Genomic DNA, 27,576 nt, shown 5'->3' on the forward strand with positions numbered 1-27,576 from the left:
TGGTTAATGCCTACTGGCCTGGATGGGTTCATTTTTCAAACAAGTGGTCGACATGCATCATGATGATTGGATGATGAGTAGTGTCATATCCAGTTGTTTCCCAATCTTGAATCTCCACTCAAATGACAAATCTAATCTATGTTTGTTCATTTGGTTGCCCATATGGATGCAGGATGAATACCTCTCTCTCTCTCTCTCTCTCTCTCTCTCTCTATATATATATATATATATATAATATTTCATAGCCAAAATGATGACAAATGGTGCCTACAATGGGTAAATAACAAACCCAATTATTTACTTATATAAAAACAAAAAACAAAAAAACAAACAAACCCAATTATTTAAACCAAACCCACAATAATACGTTACCAAAAGTGATAATGCCCTGTGCTCGTCATCATATAAAGGAAAGGAATTACGTAATGTGTTAGGTGGCGAATCCCAAAAGCCAAACCACATCTCTAATTATCGGACGCGGCTGACTAATGCACATTGCCTACTGACTTCTCCATATGTTTTTTTAAGGGTCATGTTTAATTGGTAGGCAAGTTAAACTGATCATACCAATCTAGATCATACATTCTAACACATATCAACATATTTCTATTTAAATATATCTCAAAAAAATCTACAAAATATTATTATTTACAGATCAATTCAAATCATTTGAAATCACCTGATCAGTATCCAAACATAGTCTAAGTTACAACCGGCATGTCAATTGCCAACTCTCAACTTGTCCATAAATAAAAAATAATAATTATTCATCATATGTTTGTCTGTATTTTTTTTGATGTAGTATTAAATGATGATAAATAGTACTTAAATCAAGATGGTCCAAGCACTTTTTCTTTGATAATAATACTATTGTTGATTCTAGATTTTGCCATTTTTTTTTTTTATCATATATACGTTGACGCAATACATTTTAAACAATTTCCTATGTCTACGTTGAAAATGTAACACACCAACGAGTACAGGCCATGAGATTATACTGTCGATCTTTGATAAACTATCTTTATCATTAGTCATGGAAACATTTGCCCAAGGAAGGTTCACTTGGAACTTGAAGAACCAGCCAAAAAAATGCAGTGGAGGCCGAAAATAGGCATTCAGTTTGGAGATTTTGTTATTCCTAATCATACTTATATGATATATTTCAAGTAATTTTATATGTCAATATGACATATTTGTGAATGTGATTAAGAACATTATTAATTTCTCTTTTTCTAAACTACGCTCATGTATGAACACGTACGTACGTAGGCCATGAGCTTATTATACTGTCATCTTTGGTAAACTATCTCTATCAGTACTTAGTCACGGAAACATTTGTCCAAGGAAGGTAGACTTGGAACTTGAAGAACCAGCCAAAACAACGTGGTGGAGGCGGAAAGTACTGGCCGTTCTTCCCTTGCAATATGGCCCTATTCTTCTAACTCGCTGAATCCTCGATCCCCAGCTGCAGTCAGTCCGGTTTAGTATACATGCTCTAATCTCAACAATAAAAATTAAAATAATGCCACGGTGACCATGACCTACCCTTTTTTATTTTCTTTCCCCATCCTTTTGCTTTAGGAATAAAAAAGAAACATAAAAGAAATGATATATTTTCTTATAGTATGTAGAGTACATCATACACATTACTTAAATGATAAGACCTGATTTGTAAAATTCAAACTTTAAAATCTATTTTTTAAATCAAATTATGTCACGTAAGTACTTTATTATGTATACTTTACATACCAACTTAAGAATATAAGTTTTCTTTTATTTCCATCAAGAATAATCGGTTTGTGATGCATAAGGAGCTAGTACTTTGTTCAAAGCCTCCACCGTTGGATAAGGTTAATTTTAATTTCGATGGGGCTATTTTAAAAAATTTTGCAATTGCTGGCATTGGGGTTATCTTGCGGGATAAGGGTGAAGTGTTGATGGCATTGAGTAAGAGAGAAGTGGGTGAGTTTGAAGTGGGTGAGTTTGAAGCTCTTGTTGTGCTTAGAGCGTTACAAATGGTTCTTCATCTTGGTATACATGATTTAATTTTGAAAGGGGACTCTTTATCTATTATTGAAGCTGTGATTTCAAGGGAACAAAATCTCACTATTCTGAGCCCTTGGTTATGGAAATTCAGCATTTGTTACGAAAATTTCAGGCATACGAAGTGCTTTCTGTTGGAAGACAAGGTAATGAAGCTGCTAACTTGCTCGCTCGTCATGCTAGGTTAGTGGAAGATACAATACAATGGTGGCGTCAATGTCATGATTTCTTTATGTCTTGAGTTTTATTACATGCAGTAGTATAACTGAATTATGTATTCATATTTCATTTTATATGAATGAAGGGCTGTTTCTTATTAAAAAAAAAAAAGAGAGTTTTCTTTTCCTTAATCTGTTCATTTGTATACCGATTAATTACATTTTCCTCCCGTGAGTTATAACCACATTCTTATTTAGACTAAACAAAAGACTGACTCGATGGAGTTTGGGTCCAATTTAAGATTTAAGTGTCATTTTCCTACCTTTTAAGAATATTCTTATTTAACTGGTTGAATTGCAATTCAGTGATGTCTTTTTTTTTTTTTTTTTTTGTAGCAACAAAGGAGACCGAGTAAGGTCGTGCATTATAACTATATCATAGATTTAATCACCACAGATGAGGTGTGTTAATGTCATGTTACGCATGTCTTTAGGCCAGGTTTCAGCAGTTCAGGTCTTCCGAATTGGGCCTTGATCGGTGAGGTACGGAGCCCCCGAAAGTGGTCCGGTGAGCTATATGTTGTTGATGCGTACATCCATAGTGATGAACAATATTTAAATACAGAGAAAATAAGAAGAGATAAACACACAGATTTACGTAGTTCGGCACTAGGCCTATGCCCACTGGCATTTTGGGGAAGGAAGATTCCACTATAATAAAATTGTTTACAATCTCTCATAGCCTCTATTTTCTCACTGTACAATGGAAGCTGTGGATCTATTTATTGGAGAAGATGTTCCTTCTAGAGTTCTTAGGCTGAAGAAGAAGTCGAAGAAGAATTGAAAAGTCGAAAGTCCAAAAGTCTGAAGTCCCTAAAACCGTAGACACCCTGTCCCTTTTATCTGACCCTTTTCATACGTGAACTTCAGTAGTGGTGAGGGATGTCTGCTTTGTGTGTTGACACCCTCTCTCTTTCCCACTTTCTCCTGACACCCCTATGACTCTTGACACCCTCACCCCTTAGTTTCTTCTTGTCTCCTCTCCCTCATTTTGTCTTTTAGTGATGGCCCCCTTTAATGGGCTGGCTCTTGAAAGCCATTTTGGGCCTGATGTATTTTACTCCCTCACAGTTACCTACAATTCTTAAGGGCAGTTTGTGACCTTGAGAATCTTTTAAAGGAAAAATATGTAATCGAACTGAGCCACCTCCATCCGTAGAGAAATAAATTTCAAGAGTTGGCCCTGGTCACTCATTCTTCTTGCGTTAAGCAGTAAAAATTTCCAAATGCAGGATTAGGCTGGAGATGGGCTCAACCGCGTAAGATGCGTAAGGTGCGTACACGTCTTGTTGAGATAAGTGGGAGGCAGGCTCAACCACAAGGAGCACGTAGAACGAAGCCCATCCCGGCGAGATAAGTGAGAGGTAGGCTCGACCGCACGAAAAGCGAAGGGTGCGAGCATGTAGCTCGACTAGATAAGTGGGAGGTAGGCTCGACCGCATAAGATGTGTACGAAAGTTGGTCGGATAGTCAAGCAACTTGCCCAGCTATTCGAACACCTAGGAGGCCAGGCGGTCCTTGACCTTTCCCACCCGTTGACTTTTATAAAAAATGGTAGAGGATCGAGCAGCTTGTAAGACTGGACTCGCCCTAAATCTTTTCGAAAGGCGTACGTTCTTTCGGCGTCAATATTTTCGATTAACATTGGTGAATTTTCCTTTTCTGATGTGAACTGTAGTTAGTGTTAGAGTATGTTTGTTGTAACCCGGGTGAAGTGGTCAAGGAGCCCGTCGACCCTCTGGGTCCACTTCAGGCGGTTGCTGAGCTCAGAGGCACGTTAACTCCGAAAGCTCATTTCCGAAGGTAACCCGCTGGCAACAGTTATGGCACAAGTGTGAACACTCGGCGTTTACTGGTGAAGATGCTTTCTCAAAAGTAATGTCGGGCAGTCGGAAAATTAGACCCGCACTTTGCTGTGAGGCAGGCCGGGCCACCATAAGGTTGGACCCGCTTATTAATCCCCATGAGAAGGTAATCAAAAGATGTTCGAACACGCTGTGCTATCTCAAAAGTAATGTCGGGCAATCGATAGACTGAACTAGCACTTCGTCGTGAGGCAGGCCGGGCCGCCCTAAGGCTGGACCTGCCTGTTGACCTTTACGGGAAGGTAAGTAGAAGACGCTACAAAAGTCAAAACTGTTAGTGCAAATATTTCTCAATTACAAATGCGAAAGTCGCAAACCTGAGCTGTCTTGCCTGGGTGTGTTGAAGGATCTGTTTGGCATCTTGTTGCTGGAAATGACATTCCGTTGGTGGAGATTCCTTGATGATGTCTGTATCTTTCTCTTCATTATTCGGGTGGTCCATAGACTTAGCCCTCTCTCCGTTGGGGAGAGGTTGAATGCCTCATGCCAAATCGTTTATTTCTCCCTCAGGGAGGTAATTCGGACAGCGATGTGGTTGGTCCTAGGACTGTTCATCCGGGTTCCAACCTGGGAATCCAGGTATACCCGGATCTCAAATCCGGGCTGAAACCCGGACCATATTAGTCCGGGTCAGACCCGGGCCGAAATCCGGATGAATCCGGGTTCTTTAAAACCCGGATTCCGGGTTCTAGGTTCAACCCGATTTTTTTTTAGGCTTAGGCTTAGGCTTAGGCTTATATTGTTTACATGATATTTGTGTAGAATTATAATGATTTTATAAAATAAAATAAAATCAAAATGCATGGGCCATACATGATGCCATCCACTACATATTACATTGTTTGAATTAATTTACTAAGAATATTACAAAACACATACATTGTTTTAATCATACTCCAATACATAACAATAAACTAAAAAGCTTGGTCTTCTATTTTTTCTTGCTCCTTATTCCATTATTCCTTGAAAGGTTTTTTCATCCTCATTAGTTTTTGTCTCTGTATAGCATGGATTCATTGTCTTTTATCATTGATGCTACTAGACCTCCTGCAAGAAACCATCACATGGAAGTATTATTAGATTATTGTCAAACGAACAAATCATGCTAGCATTCATAAGCAGCATATTGTCAAACTAAAAATTATCTGGTTCTGATTTTTTAGCTTTTGTTGTTCTGATTTTTGGGTTTATTTGTTGTGATAAATCTGTAAGGTTTAAAGGACATGAGAACTGTATATAAAATTTGATAGCACAATATCTTAGGAATCAATAACCTAGCCAGTAACAAAAAAAAACAGAGCACACCTTATTTCCAGTTTTAGCCGTCCTCTTTATCTCAGCAACAAGCTTCTTTTCCTGCCATGATTACAAATTACATCAGAGATAACACCAAAATCTTAGAAAGAGGGGATGTGGATAAATAGGAAGCTTTCACATACTTCTAATTGCAACGCTCCAATTTCCTTCTCTATACCTGAATCAAAGCTCAATATTTAACATCAGACTGGAAAAAGAATGATATTTAAAGAAGAAAAGGAGAGGTGGTTTTGATGTTTGGAACTTTAAGAAATAGTCGACAGCAAAGTGAAAAAAATGCCACTGCCCAAACGAGAGCTGCATCACCTTCTCCTAACATGTTACATGTTTGATGACTCATCAGATATATAATGCTTTGTGATAAGGTTATATTTTTTTCCACCTACAATATCTAATGCATTCCAACTCAACAGAAAATGATATAACGACCAAGGAAAAGCTTAAGCCACATCCCAGGATTCATTGTGATCTTGTGAGTATAAAAAACACCTTTTTTTTTTTGCATTACCGTTCGGAAAAATTGCATCTTCAAATGAATAGTGGTCGGCAATCAACATCTACCAATCATAGTATGCGTAATCTCAATCCACGTGAATTCATATATTTATGGAAACAAGCTTGCACAAATCATCAATAATTGAAGTAGATTACTAGTTTCCATGGCTACATTGCACCCCCAATTCAATAACTCAAACTTGTTATTAACTCAAAGCACCAGACAATATTCTAAAGCTACAAAACAACAATTCCAGCTACCCATCAAAAATAAAAAATAAAAACAGCAATTACAGTCAAGAAAAACACAAAGCCAAATCTATAACCCAAGGCCTCTCTCCATCAGCAAACAGTCAAACTTTAGTTTTTATAACAATATACAAAGACATAAAACACATGAACTACGATGATGATGATACTTTCTCACGGTGAGGATGATGATGATTCATTATGGCAATGCCTTTCTTTCTGTCATTTGTTCTTTATTATGGTTGATCAATCGATTTATTTATTTTGTAATTCAATGCTCTTAAGTGAAAAAAGATCGATATAAATACCTCTGGTAGCATTTCCCATTTCCCTCTTACTCTCCCTAAGAGCCTCTGCGATTAGCACAACAACAGCTCAAAAATCAGAACTAGATAAATAAACCCAGAACACAATTAATTTGATTTAAAAGACAAAACCAATCAAAATCACGATTACAGTCCACGCAAGAGATGATTGTCATTGTTACCCAATTTATTCCTACATATGTTAAGATGTCAGGAGGCCCTTTCTTTCTATTTCTTTTCTTCTATTTTCTTTGCAAGTAGCGTATGACAGCTTAAAATAAATAACTCCTATAGCAACTGAGACAAGATACCCAAAAAAAGAGTCTAAAGTTCATAACTTTCTAACTAAATAAACCCAAACTCAAAGGAAAAAATTTGGTACCCATTTTATTTACTCGAAGCTTGAAAAATACCCATCAACGGGGAGGAAGAGAAAAGAAAAAACATTTGAGAAAAATCCAAAGATCTAACCATATTTATATTCATTGTTCATCGAATTTCCAGATCTACCCATATTTACATTCATTTTTTTATGGAAGAGAAAAGGAAACGGCAAAACAGAGCAAAACAGAGCAAAAATCTCATTCGACAAGTTCCAAACACAAAGAAGAGACCAGTTCACCGAACCACCAGATCTACCCATATTTACATTCATTGTTCACAGATCGTGAGAGAGAGTTACCGAAAGGTCACCGGCGAGACAGACACGTCAACGAGAGAGATCAACCTCAGCTACCACTTGACCTGAATCTACCCATGGCTCCGCTGAAATCTGAAATGGGTGAAGCATTAATAATGGAAGTGGAAGACGTCAATGGTAAAAATGCTGATAGTTCATGCTTTCTATCTAAGACAATGGAGCTGGTTCCTAACACATTGAGAACCTCTATGAATCTCGATAATGTAGAACAGCAACCTCGGAAACTCGAAGATAAGCGATACAGAGAGAGAGAGAGAGAGAGAGAGAGAGAGCATTAGAGATATGAAGTTGCAGCTTTGGGACTTGGCGGGACTCCATGGAATGAGATAGAAGAGGGGGGCGAAAACCCTAGCCTTCAGAAAGAGAGAAGAGTATCGAGTGGAGAATGAAGAATGAAGAATTTTTTTTTAAAATATATATAAATCCGGGTACCGGTTTTCAATCCGGATTTACCCGGTTTCATACCCGGACCGGACCGTATAGGTCCGGGTTTTGTAATGCGGGTTCCGGCCTGGATCTGATCCGGGCCGAAAACCAGAACCGGAACCCGGACAACCGGGTTCCGGACTGGGCTGGAAAAAAATCCGGCCCGGATGAACAGTCTTAGTTGGTCCGCTTCTTTGCCACGGTGGGGGTCGGGGTAAGTATTCGGGCAGCCTCGGAGCTGAACCCGCTCTCATTCGTAGGTGGAACAAGACAACATTTGGCTCATCTCATCCCTTGTTCCCCGTGGGAGGTATGTTGTTTAGGCAGTCTATTCTGGACCTGCTCCCACCCGCTGACATAACAGGAAATGGTAAGTTTGGGTCAGGGTTGGCGCTAATCCCACACTCATTGTAGTAGGGGTTGAGGTAAGTTATTCGAATAGCCGCGAGGCTGATCCCACTCTTCATTGTGGGAGGGATGAGGCAACGTTTAGGCCTACATTTCCCTATGGTATCCTGTAGGGAGGTAAGTCGTTTGGACAGTCTGTTATTAAACCCGGTCCCGCCCGTTGACGCTTACAAGGAATGTAAGAGATTATTCTTTCAGGTAGCTTAAAACTGACCAACACTCCTCCGTAGGAAGGAGAAGACAACCTTTAGACCTACATTTCTCTCTGTTGCCCCGCGGGGAGGTAATTCAGACAGTGATATGGCTGATCCGCTCATTCGCTGTGATGGGGTTGAGGTAAGCTATTCGGGCCACCGTTGAGGCTAGTCCTACACTCCTGGATGAGGATGTTGAGCCACCTACTCATTTATCATCCTTCGCGAGAAAGTAGGTTATTCAGATAGTTTGTTTTGGACCTACTCTCGCCCATTGACATCACAATGAAGGGTAGGTTTGGGTTAGACTGGTGCTGATCCCATACTTCATCACAGCGGAGGACATGGTAATTCATTCGGGGAGCCATGGGGCTGATCCCGCTCTCTGCTATGAGAGGGACAAGGCAACCTTTAGGCCTACATTTCCTTATAGTATCTTGCAACGAAATTAGTCTTTCGGGTAGTCTGTTACTGGACATCCTCCCGCCTGTTGATGCTTAACAAGGGAGATAAGTTTTTGTCTTCGGGTGGCCAAGGACCGACCCACACTCCACGAGAGGGATAAAGCAATATTTTAGGTCTACCTTTCCATTTTTGCCTCGCGGGAAGGTAAGTTGTTGATAGAGATTTTGTTGATGTAGAGTTCGTTGATGGAGATTTTATCTTCGGGTGGCCAAGAGCTGACCCGCACTCCTCCACGAGAGGGATAAGACAACATTTTAGGCCTACATTTCCATTTTTGCCTCTCGGGAGGTAAGTTGCTGATGGGAATTTCACTGATGAAGATTCCGTTGGTGGAGATTTCGTCTTCGAGTAGCCGAAGGCTGACCCGTACTCCTCCGCGAGAGAGATAAGGCAACCTTTTAGGCCTGTCTTTCCCTTTGTTATCCTGCGGGGAGGTAAGTTATTACAGGGATCAATCATGTTATTGAAAACAAAATCCATGTAAGTTTTGAATGAGACAAACTAGAATATTTTGCCGCCATGACTATTTTTTCATTCTCATTCTCTTTCCTTTTTTTGTTTTTGTTTTTTTTTATTTTTGTTGCTGCTTGTCTACTACTTGACCGAAGTTGCCCACTACTATTTTGTTGTTTCTTTTCTTCCTCGCTCCTCATTTTTATTTCCATTTTCATTTTCCTTTTTTTTTTTTGCTGTTGTTTGTCTGTAGTTCGAGCATGGCGACCGGTCGTCTAAGGTGTGCACACTTCATGCAGGGTACCAGTGGCGCATGTGTGTGACACACTAGGCATCCGAAACTGTGCATGTGGCAGTCAAGCAAACGCGACCAGTGAACACATTGCATGGGCCATGCAACGTGTGCTGTATGTTGCCCACGTAGCCAAAAGAAATGGCCATGTGTTGAGGTTGGTGGCTCAGTCATTCAAACCGTGCACTTGTTCATGTAGAAGAGTTTTGTCTGTGATTGGTGTTGTCGAGGAGTTTGTTGTGGGTGAGGAAAATCCGTCCATGGAGCTTGTTCTGGCTGTGGCCTTGGGGTGGAGGTCATGGAAAAGGGGGCTGTGGTCCTGCCCACAGTGCCCCAGGGCCAAGGAGAGGTCGTGTAGTCTTGCCCACTGAGCATGGCAGACATGTAGTGGCTGTGGAATCTGGACGATGACTTTGGCTTATGAGTTGTTGGCGACAAGTGCTCTGGCTGTAGAGTCTAGATGTCTATGGCTGACGAGTTCCTGCCCACAGTGCATATGAAGGAGGCCGTGGAGTCTTGCCTGCTGGGCATGGCCATGGAGTGAACCGCTAGTCTCCGAGGAGACCTCAGACGTGAGTTGGCCGAGGAGCCCAAACTGCCCCACTCCCACGCAGGTGTTGCATGCAGCAACGCCGGGAGGTGGTTGGTGAGTACCCTAGAGGAGGCAAGCCGAGATGCCGGCAAGTCACTAGGTGGCTTTTGGCAAACCAGTCATTTCATTAAAGGGCTGGGCTGAGGAGTCCTAGTCGTATGTGCAACGTGCAAGAACCTGCACGGTGAGGTCCCCACCTCAAGGGGTGCTTGTGGACCATTCCCATGGTGGAAGACGACGTCGGCTGTTCAGTAGGCAATTGTCGGTGCTGCTTCGCCATGGTGCTCCTAGTAGGCGCTACTGTGTGTTGTCATGTGCGGCCGCTTTCCTATTGTCGTTTCGCAGGTTTCTCTGACAGAGGCAGACAGACGGCGCCGACAGTCCAAGCGGTGTCTGCTGGTGGGCCAACCAAGCTCGCCTCAAGCTCCTTACTGAGTGCACGCCGTGTTGCATCATGCGCGTGGCTATTTTCCACTGTACGCCTGTCGCGGGTGTAGGGTGCCCCACCATCGGGGACAGAGGGCGTTGGTGGACCTAACAGTGGCTGCCAGTAGGTCTTTCGAGCTCATGGGCTCCTCATTGAGCTGTCGTGTGCAGCTACATTGTGCATGGCACTGTGCATGCCATGCATAGTCGGGATGTGATGCCCATGCAGGCATTGTACACTTAAGTGCACATTGTTTGCTTGCAGTGCATGTGTATGCACCCAATGTATTTCAAATGTACAGTGTACACAAGCAATGTCATTTACAGCCTAAGTGGCCAGAAAGTTTGGTTCCCGGCCCTACATGCCAGATGTATAAAAAGTGCAATGCACTTTTAATCGCCATTTTCCTGCATCAGTACTTTTCTTAAAAATAAAAGTGAAAAGGCTGAAGATACTTATTTGGAAAATTTTCATCTGCTCATTCGGAGATAATTTAGCGCACCAAGAAATCGTTCTTCTTCCGCTTCCAGTGCAAAAACAATCTCGCTCCCACGTTTTTACATTGCTTTTCATTTGCTCGCTATCGCTAGGTTCCGCTTCCTTGTCCTGTACTCATTGAGGCTTTCTGAGTTCCTCGTTTTCTTTGCGAAGCGTTTACACCTCGTCGACCAACTTCGTCACCCATTCCTCTATGGTTTTCAGCCTTGCCTCTATGGTTTTCATCCTTACCTCCATGACTTCCTCTATGTCTCTTCTGAGCTGTCTGTAATGGGTTGTCGCAGGCATACGAAATATACGTAATATCTATAATGATCCTACAAACGATGTCACTGTTAACGTCGTGTTTCACACGCCTTTGGGCCAGGTTCCAGCAGTTCAGGTCTTCCAAACTGGGCCTCAATCGGTGAGGTACGGAGCCCCCGGCAGTGATACGATGCAACTGTACAATGTCGATGTGTACATCCATAATGATGAACAATATTTAAATACAGAGGAAATAAGAAGAGATAAACACACAGATTTACGTGGTTCGACACTAGGCCTACGTCCACGGGGGTTTTGAGGAAGGGAGGTTCCACTATAATAAGGTTGTTTACAGTCTCTCATAACCTCTCTTTTATCACTGTACAACGGAACCTGTGGATCTATTTGCTGGAGAAGATGTTCCCTCTGGAGCTCTCAGGTTGAAAAAGTCGAAGAAGAACCGAAAAGTCGGAAGTCCAAAAGTCGGAAGTCCCTGAAACAATAGGCACCCTGCCCTTTTTATTTGATCATCTTCATGCGTCCACCTCGATAGTAGTGAGGGATGTCTGCTTTGCATGTCTGAACCCCTCTCTCGTTTCCACTTTCTCCTGACACCCCATACCTCCACCCTCACCCCTTAGTCTCTTCTTGTCTTCTCTCCCTCTCACTCATTTTGTCTTTTAGTGATGGTCTCCTTTGATGAGCTAAGTCTTGAAAGTCATTTTGGGCCTATGTATTTTACCACCTCACAAGGTGTATGTGCGGTGGACAACTTTTTTTTTTTTTAATGATGTTTTAGTTTAGTTTTGTCTCGTTTATTGTATCATATATTAAGTTCATCCGACAATACAGCCAACATCCACCATATTGACGATGATGTGTGCTGTTGGAAGAATCAAAACTGTTATCCACTTGACAATGTAAAGACCACTACAGTGCTGCTTCCCGGCAATGCCTCTGAGCCTTAATTCCTTCCAGCACGATGGCTCAAGCTATCACTATCTACAAGACACATGATTGGAAACCTTTCGGGTAACGGCCAGGTTTCGCACTCCACAACAAATTTGAAATATTAGTCCTGCTGGTCGGTGTAATCTGCATTCTGTTATTTACTTCAGTTTCAGTCTTGAATTCTATCAGTTCTATTCAATGCAAAACTGCAATATCTAATGTTTAGCCCAAGGGTGGCTTTATACATAGCCATTAGCCCCAACTCACGCTGTCAAAATTCAACTACCGTGTACGTCTTTAATGGAAAAGATAGTGGCAGGTACGTCTTTAATGGAGAAGATAGTGGCAGGAAAGAGGATCGGGAATGCATGCCAACAAGGGTTGGGTTAATTTTTTGGCAATTTTCTGTCAGTTTTATTGTTGCTAGTTTTTCACTCTTCATCAAAACATGATATTCGGGCTCTCAGGCCAAGCTTCTTCATCCAACTCACAGTCACAGACATTAATCGGGCTCTGTTTTCCTTGACCAAAGTGCTGCTGACTACGTAAGTGTCCCAATATGTGAGGATTTTCCTCTCTTGGGGTGAGAGCATATTTGGAAATAGTGCTTAAAAGAATGGACAATATTGAGACATGTACTAATCTTTTTGGTATGGTCATTGAAATGTACTTTTCTCCACCTCCAGCTCCATCATAGGAAGCTGTCAGTCTCAAACATAACGTAGCAAAGCACGGGTAGGAAGGACCACTGTTGCATTTGTCGATTCCAGTCAGTTCTCGAAGAAGTTCTGAAGAAATTATTTCGAAGTGAGAATATAAATCATCAGCATGTCTCTATCTCCCTCTCCAACCAATGAAGCACAGCTACACTCGTGAAATTAATGGCATCTTATGATGGAATCTCTTCATAATATATTAATTTCTAATCCTCAACATTAATAAACAAGAGCTCTTTTTTTACCCATATTTCAACTGATATGAAGAAAAAAAGCAGTGGTTAGAAGTATGTGCATCCCAATTATTCGACTTCCTTGTTTAATTTTGGAATCATTAGTGTCAAATTTACACCATACAACTCAAGCATCCATGGGTTAGATCTCTAGAGTAAATAAGAGAGCAAACCACAGAAGGGGAAATTTATCCCATTGTCTTGAGCTTTTCATCGTTCATTTGTGAATCGGAACCCCTACACGATCAAAGAAGAAGAGAAAAAAAAAATGACAAGATCTATACACTTAAATGAATGTACAGTTACTCGTGTAAAAGCTTGCTTGACCCAATATTAATCCACTACCATCTTTGCAAGGCATGACAACATACAGTACATGTACTGGGAAGACAATCAGACCAATCGCTTTCCTGCAATTTCACCTCTTCCCCCAGAATGAGAAAGAATCCCGTTTCTTCTATTTGAAGATATGAAACAAACTTCATTTGTTGTCACAAGCGATTCTGCAGAAGATAAGGCAGTGTAATCTTCCCGGAGTTGTTGGGATCAAGCTTACTGAAATGATCGCAGATCTGCAGTATATCTTTCTCCCCTATCTTTCCCATCTCTTTGAGCTTGTAAATTACGTACTCGGATTTGCTGGAATAAGGAAAGGGAAAATATTCAGGCTTGGTTGTGACACAGAAGAAGAAGAAGAAGAACATCAAGCATAATAGACAGTTGAAATGCTATTTAAACAGTCGGACGCAGAAGTTTTCACCAATCTATTCCACATTTAAAGTCTTCTTCCTCTCCACATTCTGCCACGAGGTACTCGGTTCCCACTTGTTAACAATATAAAGTTCTATAAGCTTATCACATATAGGAGCAATGTCCGCCACCAACTTTGGCAATATACCAAACATGATTGATTAGCTCAGTTCTACCCTCAAAACGAATTTGAAACCCAATAATCTCTGCCACCAACTATGGAAACGTACCAAATATGATTGATCAGCTAGTTCTGCCCTCAAACGAATTTTAAACCCAACAAACAAAAATTTTAATTAAAGATTTGAGTTCTCTGTGGTTCGATTCACATGCTTCCAAATTGCAATGTTGCAAAACCAAAGCACAATTCAAAGGAAAAAATTACCAAATATACACATGCTCAACACCAATTCATCAGTTCTCAAATTGTTAAATAAATCAAAGTAATCAAGAAGTAGTAGTGTTTGGTAAACACAAAATTAAAATTGGGCTAGGAGGACAGAGATCCCACCTAATGAAGCCATTGTTATTGATGTCGGCAGCAAGCAAATCCTCAACTGTTATATCCCTTTGCAACACCCAGCTGGCAATTCTCCGGTGCCTCTTATCGATTCTAGCCTCCGCCAAATACAGAAATGCCCGTGCTACCATCAGCGTCGAAAACAGAAGCCAAATGGAGGCAAACAACCTCCCGGGCAGCGTATTGAAAGCCCGATCTCCATACCCAACTGTTGTAACCGACATAACCGATAAATAAACCGCATCAATCCAATCCAAATCCTCCACAAAATACAGCACCAATGTTCCCATCCCAATACACAACACCACTACACCAAGTGCCAATCCAACCTTGAGTCTGATTCTCATCCTACCCTTTGCCGCATCAAATATATAGTCCCTGGCCGAAAAGCCATGTTGGGGCCTGCCCATTTGAATCCCAGCCAAGATCATGTTCTCTTGCAAGTCTAGTACATAATTCACAACTCCACTAAGCAATATATCTATGAAACCAAAACCCACCAACACAAACACACAAGCAAAGACCTTTGTAGCTGTTGTTCGCGGAGCTATGTCACCGTAACCAATGGTACACATAGTGACAATACAAAAATAAAGCGCATCAACAACAGGGTGAGTTTCTACACCCGAGAAGTGGTCTGTATTGAAAGTGTAAATCAAAACTCCAAGAGACAGATATATCAAAAGCAAGAAAATTGCTTGCCTGATGATGGAGCTGGAGTCGGACTGTGGTTTGGGAATCGGGGGTGTCTTTGGTTCGAGGTCACGCATGACGGCCATGGCTGGAGCTGTCTTGCACCGGTGCAGGCTACCCGGCCTCTTCACGCGGGTATTCCGGGCATCGAATTGAGATGTGGATGAGGATGTTGGGTCTTGGGAGTGAGGAATTATGAAGGATGAGGAGACATCACGATCTTCCAGGATGGGCAGGAGTTGGGGCCGTGTTTGGGAAGAGAGAAAAGGCTCATTTTCCATCTGGGAAAAAGAAATAAAGTTTCTCTCTTTACAGATCAGTCTGTGGTGGGCGCAAACTTTGATTCGGAGGAAGAAAGTGCTGTTCTTTGAAGTTTGATCGATCGACCTATGAAAGACCGGGGAGATGGATATGCCTATCTTATGATTTGAGGGGGCCACGCCAATTGTGACAAAGAAGCAAACATAGAGGTGTATGACCTTTTTTCCCCAAGCAATCGTCCCTGTAATTAAAAGTATAAGGGTGGAGATCCCAATAAACGTTCATTGCAATTAATATAATGCCATTATACAAAAATATTACCTACAAAACGAGTTCTTAGACTAATAAAATATCTTAAAAAATTACTATCCGATTGTGAGGTGAGGGTTGTTGGAGACCATACCAAGTTGTGCAATATTGTTGTATTTTGTTCATTGCCCAATCAGTGGATAGGCCTTTCTCTCCTATCCTCCTTATTTTTTATCAACGAAAATGGTAACATAAATGAATAAAGTAGCATAGGCCGATTTGAGTCCACCACCATAACCTAAGGTCCTAAAGTACTCATCCACTGTTGTCTCAGCACGTGGTGGCAGGAAATGGGAAAGTTAAAATGGAGCAGAGGTTTTGATAAATGAATTGAGATGAGAGTTAAAAATTAAATAAAATATTATTTTTTAATGTTATTTTTATTTTAATATTTTAAAAAATTAAAAAATTAATTATATTTTATATGCAAGTTTATAAAAATTATAAATATTAGATGAAATGAATTGAAATAATTTTTTAATCTCAACAAGGTATAATACTCACAGTGGATTAGACATGAGAGATACGAGAATGTCGCTTATACAAGTTCTATGAATGTCACCATAAAAGTCGTTGAGGCTTGCTAGCAGTTGAGATCCCCGTGTCTATCATTGTTACTTGGTATCGAGTGACCGACAGTTTGATATGGCATAAAGTGACAGAGATAAACACACAAAGTGATAAGTTCACGGAATTTTTATATGGTTGTTCTAGAAATTCACTCAGTTCAGCCATAAATACCCAATAAATATTGTAAGATTTACTTTATTTATGTGTCTATTTTTTTTTTCCTCGTACCTAATGCTCTAGAATCCAAACAAGAAGTCAACAAGATCTGAATCCGGGAAGGGATGAGAGGAGTAGAAAGGGAAAGGCTCTATGGAGATGGAGAAAAAAGAAAGAGATTTGAGGGTGTGGGAAGCTTTCGGCTAGAAAGAGTCTTGTTTTAGTATATACCGGCCAATTGCACGTGAATTAAATTCTACAAATATGTGAAAATATGTTCATATTCTTGGTTTTATGAATAAAAAGAAAATTATATTCTTGTTTGCATTTTTATAAAAAAGAATGGATGGATTTTTACTTTAAAACTATTGTCTTAAGGTCGTGTTTCATACATCTTTAGAGCCAAGCTTCAACAACTCAAATCTTCGAAAATGAGCCCTGCACAAGATAGAAAATACTACAGCTTTGAGAGGGTGGCCTTGGGGTCGGAGAGCCTCCAATGCCTAAGTTAGTAAATATTATTGGAGTGAAGTAAATAAGTAAGAGTTTAGGGATCAGAGAGAATTTTCTCGTACTTGTGATAAACTATTTATAATATGTCTAGAAGGGTGCAGATAGTCTTTTCCACAAAGTCCATGTTTCCATTTTTTGTATCCGCTGTCAGATTCTCTTTAATGTGCTGTGGTTTTGTGTCGGCTCCATAATTGTGGCGTATGTCTTAATTAGTAGCGTCATTAATGTGGAGTGATTTCCTGACTCCCAATCCGATTTATGTGAGTCATTGATGATCTAATGTCGATGAATTGAGGGTTTTTTGTGTTTTTCCCGTATTTCTTAGGCACCCTCTGTTCTTGAGGGCGGTTGCAGTTGTGTCAGGTCAATCTGTTTTGTCGACTAGATGACGTCTTTCCTTGGTTGACACTTCGTTCCTTGCTTGGATAAAAACCCCAATGGGCTGGGTTCTTGGGTTGAGGCCCCATGGGCCTTTCCTAGGGAAAAATTTCACTTAGATACTGCATAATGTAAAGCAATATAATTGCTAAGAGCAGTAATACTGTCATAAAAATATTTTTCACAAAATAACGTCACTTTATGTAATGCATTAGATCTATTTTACAATAAAAATAATTTTATAAAATGATATATCACATCAAGTTATGTCAGTTTATAAATTTGTTTATATAAAATATCTTTATATATAGTTAAAACATTTCTCAATTGGATAGCACCTAAGTATATAATTAATAGAATGAAGTTGGTAAACAGAAAATGCCTTCAAAAGTATGTTATCATGTTCCAACTAATAGTGTCAAAAGATGTGTTGTGTGACACTGATTTGTCTTAATTAATGGAAGGTTTGGAGTCTCGACACCTTCCAAAACAATGATATTCATGGAGGAATATATGTAATAGATATTGTATTGCGCGCGTGCCAACAATATTTTGAGCTAATTATTCCATTCAGTGATATATATATATATATAAATATATATATATATATACACATATATAATAGGAATAGCAAATATAAATTAGATGGGTCATGATTTTGAAAGTGCAATATCGTTGAAGTGTAGTGGGAGGAAAAGATACTGAGTCATTAAATTATAAAATGTGATTTGACCATTACTATCCAATCCTAAATCATTAGGCTATGGGAATCATTGAATATTTTGAAACTACCATTTTGATGATAGACATGACATAAATTCTCCAATTTTATCGTTTATTAAGATCAATAGGATGGATGATGCAAGCATATAAGGTGATGGGTGAAATCGATTTTAGACAAAGCAGCGGGGCTTACTAGCTAGAAACAAGAGATTCAATAATATATAATAATCAATAACAATAAGACATGAGGGATATATTTAAGAATTATATTGTCATCGACGAATTATTACGGCCAAGAAAATTCATGTGCCCACTCACAGGAGCAAGCTTAATTGCAACCCAACACCTGCGGCCTGCATTATATATATCTATATATATATATATATATGTAATTTAAAATACATAAAGTTATCTGAAGTACCACCTAACACATTATATATACAAGACTTGCTTGGAAAGGGTGCACGAAACCAAGTTTAGACTTCAAAGCCAACTAAGGACTCTCACATGCACGCTTAAAATACAGACATTCATTCATATATTCTGCTATACCTTCATATATATATATATATATATATATATATATATATATATACACGTGTGTGTGTGTGTGTGTGAAGTTCCATCCATTCTACCACATATATAGATGAAAGGGTATTGCTCTATTTTGTTATTCTTTTAACTGCCAATCTTCTCCTAAGGCTAATGGCTTTCTCTGTGACCAGATCAAGCAAAAGCCAAGTTAAGCCATCTGAGCAGACGCCATCCGGCACAGTACTTGATCTTTCAGTCATTGATAGACTGCCTGTTCTGAGATGCAATGCTCGAACTCTGCATGTGTTTAGTCATGGCGGCCAAGAGGCATCACAGATTATAAGAGGAGCCTTGTCCAGGGCTTTGGTCCCATACTACCCTCTTGCGGGAAGGCTGAAAGAGTCGAGCCAAGGTCAGCTCCAAATTGAATGCAGCGGAGAAGGCGTGTGGTTTGTCGAGGCGTCTGCTGATTGTAGTCTTGATGCTGTCAATTACTTCGATGATGTGGTTTCCATCCCTTATGATTTGCTACTTCCTGACCCTATCCCGGAAAATGAAGGCATAGACCCGCTCGTGCAAATGCAGGTATATATACGGATATACCCAATAAAATTCTTAATTTGGAAATTAAATTATAAGTCACCACCTTGTTCTTAATTAAAGTGTTTTCAAAAATAGTTTTGGGGTTTTTATATACTCTAGTATCTAGAAAATATATATTTAAAAAAAAAAAAAAAAAACTTTGAAAACACTGATGCGGAGATCTCTTATCTATTATGAAAAATGCTTGGTTGTCCTCCAAATGTGTCCCCAAGAATACTCCTAATGCATTTTTTTAAAATATTAATTAAAAAAATTACTACAAATGAATTTGTATGTGTTTTTTTTCAACATTTAAAAAAATAAATAAACAAAATGTACTAGAAAACACTTTCGAGAGCATATTTAAGAGGACAGCCTAGCTAGCATGTCCATCTACCATAAGTGGTGGTAATGAGTGAGAGATCCTTCCGCACATGTGGGGATGAGGCCAAGGGAGGGGGCGAGAGGGGCCGGCCGGTCCCAAAGGCTCTGACCATATAATCAAATTAGAAATGGGTCTCGTTTACAATTTTATGGTAACTACGTTTTTAAGATAAAAAATGATTTATACAAATTTTAAATAGATAAATTTTATATAAATCTTTATAAAAAAATAGATCATATCTTAAAAAAGTGTAAAAAAATTATTTTTTATTAGTGAAACTCATTTTTTTACAAAAGTCTTGTATGAGATTTGTCTATTTGAGACTTGTATCTAGTATTATTCTTTTCAGATTTATTTTAAAAAATTAAATTAGACTATAATACTCACATTAGATTATTTTTCTTTTATAGCTTATAATTATCTTGATGATCAAACATATTTAACAAAAAAACTATATATTTACTGAATAACTGGCTATGCAATATGCAATTATGCTATTTAATTTTTTTTTTAAATATATAACGTTATTGTTATTCATTATTAGGCAAAATACAGAACTTAGTTTATGGTTACATATATTACCTTTTTTATATAATTTATACATAAATCGTTTCCATAATTCAACATTTTCTCTTAATTGCAACATATGAAAAGTTTAGGTGTAAAATTATTGATATTGATGGAAGAACAGTTTGAAATTTATTTATTTTCTCTTTCTTATTTTTTACTCAGTTTTTTATTTTATTTTATCAATTTGTTAAATCATGTGTTTCTAAAATTTTTCAATTAACAATACCGGGTCCCTCCATACTTATAATTCGGACTTCGTCCGTGGATAGATGCTCAATTTCTACGTGCTCAATATATAGGTGACTGCAGAGATTCCCTCTATCACGCATCCTATTTGGGAGGATCTCAATTAATACGGCTTGCTATGTCTGGTTTTTTAGAAAACGACGAGTTTTTTAAACTTTTCTATTTTACAGGTTTGTTTGTTCTCACTAACCAAAAAACTATAAAAATGGTTACTTATCCCTCAATTCAAAAAACGACAAGTATAATCTGTCCATTAATATTGTGTCATGTCACTTATTTTTCTTTATCTGAAAAGTTATATCTTGAAGTATTTTCAAATCCGAATTCATATTTTGAGTTTGGGACTAAGTGACAACTTAGTAATTTATAGGTCACATTGCAAATTAGGGCGTTGGTAGTCAGGGATTAAATACACTTTTTCTTTCATTTTATAGATGCCATATATAAAAAAGTTGGAAACCCATGCAACTCAATCCACTAGTGCTTGTTAAACCATGCTAGTTGGTAGAGTTGAAATAAACCAACCAACATTTTCAACGAAGAAGACAAAGCAAAGTGGACTGATTTTTAATGCAGAACCAGCGCGCAATAGATACACTAAACAAGGCCAATCATGAATATGTTTTCAGGTGACACAATTTGCATGTGGAGGTATCGTTATAGGTCTTACATTCTGCCATAGCATATGTGATGGACTTGGAGCTGCCCAATTTCTCAATGCTGTTGGTGAGCTGGCTAATGGTGTCGGCCATCCAAGCACCCCACCAGTGTGGCACAGAGACTTCTTCCCACCTCCACCCGAACAACCAAAGGCCGCTGCATCGTTAAACCTTCCGCCATTGCTACCGCCGCTGCCCCACTACAGGCTAGAGCATGCCAATGTGGACATACCTCTAGATTGCGTCAAGCAACTCAAGCTAGAATTTCAGAAATCAACCGGAAAGCATTGCTCTTGTTTTGAAATTGTGGCTGCCCAGTTTTGGAGCTGCCGAACACGAGCTATAAACTTGAAGCAAGACACTGAACTCAAGCTTGTCTTCTTTGCAAACTGCCGCCAGCTTTTGGACCCTCCTTTGCCGGACGGTTTCTATGGAAACTGCTTCTTCCCGGTGACAATCACAGCTTCGAGTGATTCACTCGCTCAGGCATCAATTACTGATGTTGTGAAACTGATCCAAGAAGCAAAGGCGAATCTCCCAGTGGAGTTTGCAAAGTACATGAAGGGTGACTTTGTGAAAGATGGTGGGGACCCTTTTGCACCTCCTCTGGCCTACACAACACTGTTTATATCAGAGTGGGGTCGACTGGGATTCAACCAAGTGGACTACGGGTGGGGTCCCCCAATCCACATAGTTCCAATACAAGGCTCTAGCATCATCCCAGTTGGCATTGTGGGGTCCTTGCCTTTGCCCAGGAAAGGTGTCCGACTGATGACATGGTGCGTGGAGGATGCCCATCGCCAACCCTTCCTGAACCAGATGATGGCAAAAGTAACCTAAATATTCCCATCAAAGCTCCAAAGTAATAGCGTTTACACCTTTTTCCACAAATCCTTGAACCCCTAGTTAGAGCTTGCTCCTTTAGCAACTAGGGGCTGAATAAATACAAGGAGAAATCATCGCAGTATGGGTTTTCAAATTGTGTTGTTAAACTGCAATATATTTTAACTAAATAAGCATGAACATTTGCGCGCGCATACAGATTTTCATAAAACAGAAGTCTTGAACGATGATTAAGCCGGCATTATATAGTGCTCAAAATATCACACGTACAGATTGGAAATGCAACTTTTCTCCAATGGTGGGTGTAAATTTTGTTGCAAAACAGGAGTCCTCTTTGCAGTAAGTGACATGATCCGTATGTTTGTTCAAACTATCTTCGTAAAACGCCTTCCCTGTCTGGGCCAGAATCTCTCCATGGACGAACCTTATTCAAGTCTGGGCTAATCAGTCAAACTTTAAATTATTTTAACGTCTTTAATTTTAAGAGGCCGGGAATCCTATAGGGCTGCACAAAATATGTTGGCCGTCTGAGTCGATAGCCAGCCGTACAGCACTCACCAATAATCAAGGGTGAGCGTGACATCATGATTAGCCAACCAACCCTTCACTTTCTTTTTGGTCCCCATCAATTCAATTGGTTCGATAACGATGTTTCCTGAAACTGTACAAATTCTTAAAAAAAAAAATCGAATTTAAATATGCAAACCCTTTTATATATGAAAAATGATTTACTACAGTACATTATACAATATATTGTACAATAATATGTTAAATGAGGAGTATTATTATAAATTAACTTATAAAAATAAGATAATTATATAATAATATCTCTCATTTAAAATATTATTATATAATATATTATACAATATGTTATAGGTATATTATTACTCTTCATATATATCTCAAAATTACAAGTAAGAATGATATATATGGTAGAATTGATGAGCTGAAAATATGTTTTCTTTTTTCAAAAACAGGTAATTGATCAAAGGTTGTATTTACATCCGTACAATATTAGAAGTATTATAATGTTTAGTATGTGTATTTTATAAATTAATCTGAGTTCTTTCCTTTATACCTATAAGATACAGTAGTGCTACTTTACCGTCCATGTTTGACTACTGTGTCCTCTATTGTAAATTGTAAATTTTTTTATTTTTTTAAAATATTTTTAAAAATTAAAAAATATCAATATACTAATAGTCAATTTTTTAATAAGTTAAGAAATTAAAATAAAATAAAATAAAATGCATTAACGGTCAAATTGAAAAGATAAAGTGATCAGGCAACATAGTATGATTTTCCTATGCCTATATTTGATAATTATCGATCAAAGATCAGTCAAATATCATAAATTTTAATTATCTCCATCTATCATATTTTTTTTTAATAAAACTATATCTTTTATTATGTATTGAGTAAGTATATAATAGGTTTGAAGGTGATCTATGTGACACCCTTAAATCTTAATTCGAATAAATCAATAAATTGACTTGGACAATGGACGTTGCAGAAGCTGCTCTTATAAACAACTAAAAAAAATCCCTAAAGAACACCTCCGATTTTGGAGAGTGGCTACGCCTCTCACTTTTGATTTTTTCTTTAAATTTTTTGAAAAGACAAAAATATGATCCAAAACTATCAAATTGGACAATTATATTCTTAAAAAATTATATAAATAATATTTATAATCATAGATTACGCTATTCCCGTATATTCCATTTAAAAAAAATAGATAAATACGAGATCTCATAAAAAAATTATTTTTTTAATAGTGACCTATAAATTTTTTTAAAAGAAAATTGCATATTCTAAAATTATATATAATATTACTTTTTAAATTATCATAACACCGTACACCTATTTTTTTAAAAAGACAAAATTATTTCAAAAAAATACAAAATATCCATATTAAATTATTTCTCAATGTTAGATTTTTGTCTTTATTAAGGTTATTTATGTCTTTTTCTTTTTTTTTTTTTTTAGAAAATGAATGAAATATTTTTAAGAGCTTGAGCAGATAACTACTAAAACTAATCATTTAAAAGAATGATTACAAATTAAGCCGTAACTTGAGGTAACTCTATCATGTATGCATTTATTTCTATAATAAATTATGTATCAGTCGTCTTGAAACCGCCCAAAGTACTCTTTCTAGACACTGCATGATGATGCTTAAGAACATCAACTTCCAAATCACATCATTGTTAATTTTTTTTAATCAACAAGTAGTGATGTCATGATGACGAAGAGAATGACGAATTGGTCGTGCATGATTATTTGGGTTGCTGCTAAATTGCTGCCAATTAGATGCGGATAATCCTAACCAACCACACACACCAATCTTGTCAATGTTATTAATTACACAGGACTTTGATCATACACTTGTCATGCATATGCATATTTTTTGTGCTCATCAACATCCTAAATTTGTGAGCACCATGAAAAATATTTCCACGTACCTTCATTCAGCTTCACCAGATGATCATTGTTATTGGGCATCTGATCGTGTGAGCATTTTGTCCCCCCCATTGCCCATTGCCACTCATGTTAGTGTGCTTGTGATCATTTCACTGCGTTTTGTGTTTTGTAAAAATATTTTATATTGAGAAATATTATAGATACAAGAGATTATATAAAAATAAAATTACAAACTGGTATGTTTTTATACGATTCGTTAAATCTATTTTATTGTAAAAATGATTTTATAATTTGATATATCATATCAAATCACACGTTTACTTTTGTATAATTGTTTTATAATTAAAGTATTTTCCTTTTAAATCAATTAATATAGAAGTATTTATGTGTTTTAATTTTAATTTTTATAATTATAATAGATTATTCACACACTTATTAGTACTAACTTTGCAAGTCAATTCTTTTTAACGCTTCTTGTGGACTCAGCTAAATCACATGATTTTCTAGAACGTTAGGACTTGGAAAGGGAAATAGACGTGGAGCCAAACGGCCAAGTACACCAAGAACATATATATATATATATATATATATATAGGTACATTAATGTTCGAGTTTTCGTATATTTATGCATGTATCCATGTTTGCATGTATATTAATACTAGCGGTTGGGCAATGTGCGAGGCACATTTGCCCGGTTGAAAAACAACTTATTTTATAAAATATAAATATGTTTTGGGTTAAAAAAAAAAACGTAATCATAAGTAAAATAAGTAGTATATAGAGAATTTTTTATGAACTTAATTTCTGCACTTAACAAGTGAAAAGAGATTTTGAGAATTTTTGTGATAGTGATAGTACTTCATTGCATAAATCGAAGCAATCCAACCGAAGAAAAAAAAAATGAGAAGTGGTAAAATGAAGGGTTGGATTTAAATCTTAAAAATTTTGATGTACCAGCAGCAGCCTCGTCCTTAAAAAAACAACACACGTAGACATCATATTCTTAGATATGATTTGGATCGATGTATTAATAGTAGTGACATGGTTTGTGAATAGTAATATATAAAATTATTTGAATTAAGATGTTTTATTTGATTTTAGAAAATAAGAGAAAAAAAGTTAAAATAAAAATATTATAAAAGTTAAAATATTATTGGAATATAATTTTTTAATGTAGTTTTTGTTTTAAAATTTAAAAAATTTATATTTAAGAAAATTGTAATGATTAGATTAACAAATTAAAAAATATTTTATATTTAAATAATATTTTAAAAAATATATAAAAGTTTCTAAAAACCTAAGAATCTATTAATCTCTTCCTCGAACTCAATAATTTTGTTTGGGAAGAGATAGATTGTCAATTCCCTCCTGACCCAATGATGTTGTAAATTTTTTATTTTTTTAAAAATGTTTATGATGATTAAAAAAATACATGAAAAAAAGAAAAGAAAAATAAAAAAATGAAATACACATTCATAACATATTTTCATGTTACTTTTTTATTAGTTGTAGCAATTCTCTTTAGTTAATTAAGAATATTATCATATTTAAATTATGTTAAAATTCTAATTATTTATATAGTTATACTTTTTTAAAAATATTTAACAAAATTTTATTATTTATTTAATGATGAAATATTAGTATTTTATAAATGGCTTGGTTATTTTGAAATTAATGGTACTTGTGTAAAATCTGTATGGCGTAAGATTTTCTAATTGATAAAAAAAAGCATGTTTGCCACATCTGTCAAATTGAAGAAAAAAATAAAGTGTAATTTCAAATATTAAAATAGTCTAATGTATAAGAATAAAATTATTATTTATTTATGTTCATTATTTATTATGAAATTTAAATTATATTAAAAATTCAAATTAATTAAATATTTTTTTTCTCTTAAAAATGTATAGTAAAATTTCATCATTTATTTAATGATAAAAAATTAATATTTTATAAATTAAAGTTGATTTTTAGTGTATGATATAATAAACAGTAATAGGATATGCGAAAAAAACATGCAGAAAAAAAACAGCTTTTTTATTGATCATTTAAAACTCAAAAATTAATATTTTTTCTACTTTTTCTTTCTTCCTCTCTCTCATTTTCTAAGCACGATTGCGGTATTACGTCGCACATTGACATTCACACGGACTAAAAAATAATAATATTTATTACTGTTCATTATATTGTCAATGAACAGTAATAAGATATGAAAAAAAAAAAAACTAATTTAAATTTATTGTTCATAATAAACAGTATAAACAGTAACGTTATAGCGCTTTTTAAATATAGGCAGAAATCACTAAAGTCGGAAAAACACAGACCAATGTCCTTTTGGACTGTGGCTAGTAATCAACCACACGATTACTTCTTTATTTGTTAAATGCCGAAAACAAACAGTATATTTTGGAAGTAGTTGAACGGGTTGGTTGTTAGCTTTGGAGCTGTCATTCACATGACTTCAACCTTCAAATTAAGCTTGGGAGTGCAAATGTCAAACTCGGCCATTTAATGGCGCTGCTTCATTTTTCGCATTCAACAACTTGCCCTTTGCTTCGCAAGAAAAGTCAAAAAATAAAAAAAATAAAAAAATATATACCTTTACCCTAATTATACAGTTCGTTATGTTAATCTCATATTATGATCTAAGGGATTAATGGGTAGGATTGAACTAACTTGTCAAGAAGAGAACGTAATATATAATACTTTTGTTCTTCATTATGTCGCGTAAGCAAACGAATACTTACTTTTTGAGGTTCTTTAGTGCTGTGTTGTTTAACCTTTTTGCTCCTCTGTTCTGCAATTTTTAATTTATTTAACCAAAAAAGGTCGTATCTGACAGAAGTGATGTCTGTGAGATTGCTGAATTGGGTTTAATATGTACAATAATGCTCATCAGTTGCAGATTTGACAAGATATCTCGTGAGTCGTGATCTTACTCTTTTTGCCTGGATCAGATCAATGGAGAGTTTGCATATATTATTACAAAAATTCTACTTGCACTCGGCTTGGACAATTTTCGCCTAATTAATTGCATAAAAAATTTATTTTTTTTTATTTTCTCATTTCATTTTTTTTCTTTCTCTTTTCTCAGTCGATTTCTCCCTCGAGTTCACTAGAAAATCACCTTTGCTGTTTAACCTCTCTCCCTCAGGACTCATCTCGTCGTAAACAACCCAAAAACCACAAACAGCCCTCATCATCACAAAGTGATGCTCACATATGAAAATCCACCACCGCACGACCAACTCACGAAAGCCCTTCTCACGGTTCTGTAGCGCCCAGTAGCTTCGCGGCGTCACTCCAACCCTTGCGGGCATCCCTGCTTCTAGTCCCTCTCCACTGCTTGCACCAGGCATCCGTAACGGACTCA

The 27,576-nt window shown here is 37.2% G+C and overlaps 2 protein-coding genes and 1 long non-coding RNA gene across 3 annotated transcripts; 1 reads left to right on the forward strand and 2 right to left on the reverse strand.

Moving 5' to 3' along the window:
• Nucleotides 1–5,075: 5,075 nt before the first annotated feature.
• Nucleotides 5,076–6,550, reverse strand: LOC108983705. The gene is made up of 4 exons (XR_001994919.2): nt 6,496–6,550; nt 5,566–5,600; nt 5,432–5,482; nt 5,076–5,173 (listed from the first exon to the last, which is right to left on the reverse strand). It is a non-coding gene; the product is annotated as an uncharacterized LOC108983705 (long non-coding RNA).
• Nucleotides 6,551–13,152: 6,602 nt separating this feature from the next.
• Nucleotides 13,153–15,537, reverse strand: LOC108983711 (two-pore potassium channel 5). Its single transcript, XM_018955444.2, has 2 exons — nt 14,355–15,537; nt 13,153–13,732 (listed from the first exon to the last, which is right to left on the reverse strand). The coding sequence occupies exons 1-2, from the start codon at nt 15,335–15,337 to the stop codon at nt 13,585–13,587; spliced, it is 1,131 nt and encodes a 376-aa protein (XP_018810989.1). The 5' UTR covers nt 15,338–15,537; the 3' UTR covers nt 13,153–13,584.
• Nucleotides 15,538–18,597: 3,060 nt separating this feature from the next.
• LOC108983703 (acyl transferase 4-like) lies at nt 18,598–21,979 on the forward strand. The gene is made up of 2 exons (XM_018955428.2): nt 18,598–19,085; nt 20,913–21,979. The coding sequence occupies exons 1-2, from the start codon at nt 18,672–18,674 to the stop codon at nt 21,780–21,782; spliced, it is 1,284 nt and encodes a 427-aa protein (XP_018810973.2). The 5' UTR covers nt 18,598–18,671; the 3' UTR covers nt 21,783–21,979.
• The last annotated feature ends 5,597 nt before the right edge of the window (nt 21,980–27,576 follow it).

This window comes from Juglans regia, chromosome 11 (assembly GCF_001411555.2).
Source record: "Juglans regia cultivar Chandler chromosome 11, Walnut 2.0, whole genome shotgun sequence".
Classification (NCBI taxonomy): Eukaryota; Viridiplantae; Streptophyta; class Magnoliopsida; order Fagales; family Juglandaceae; genus Juglans; species Juglans regia.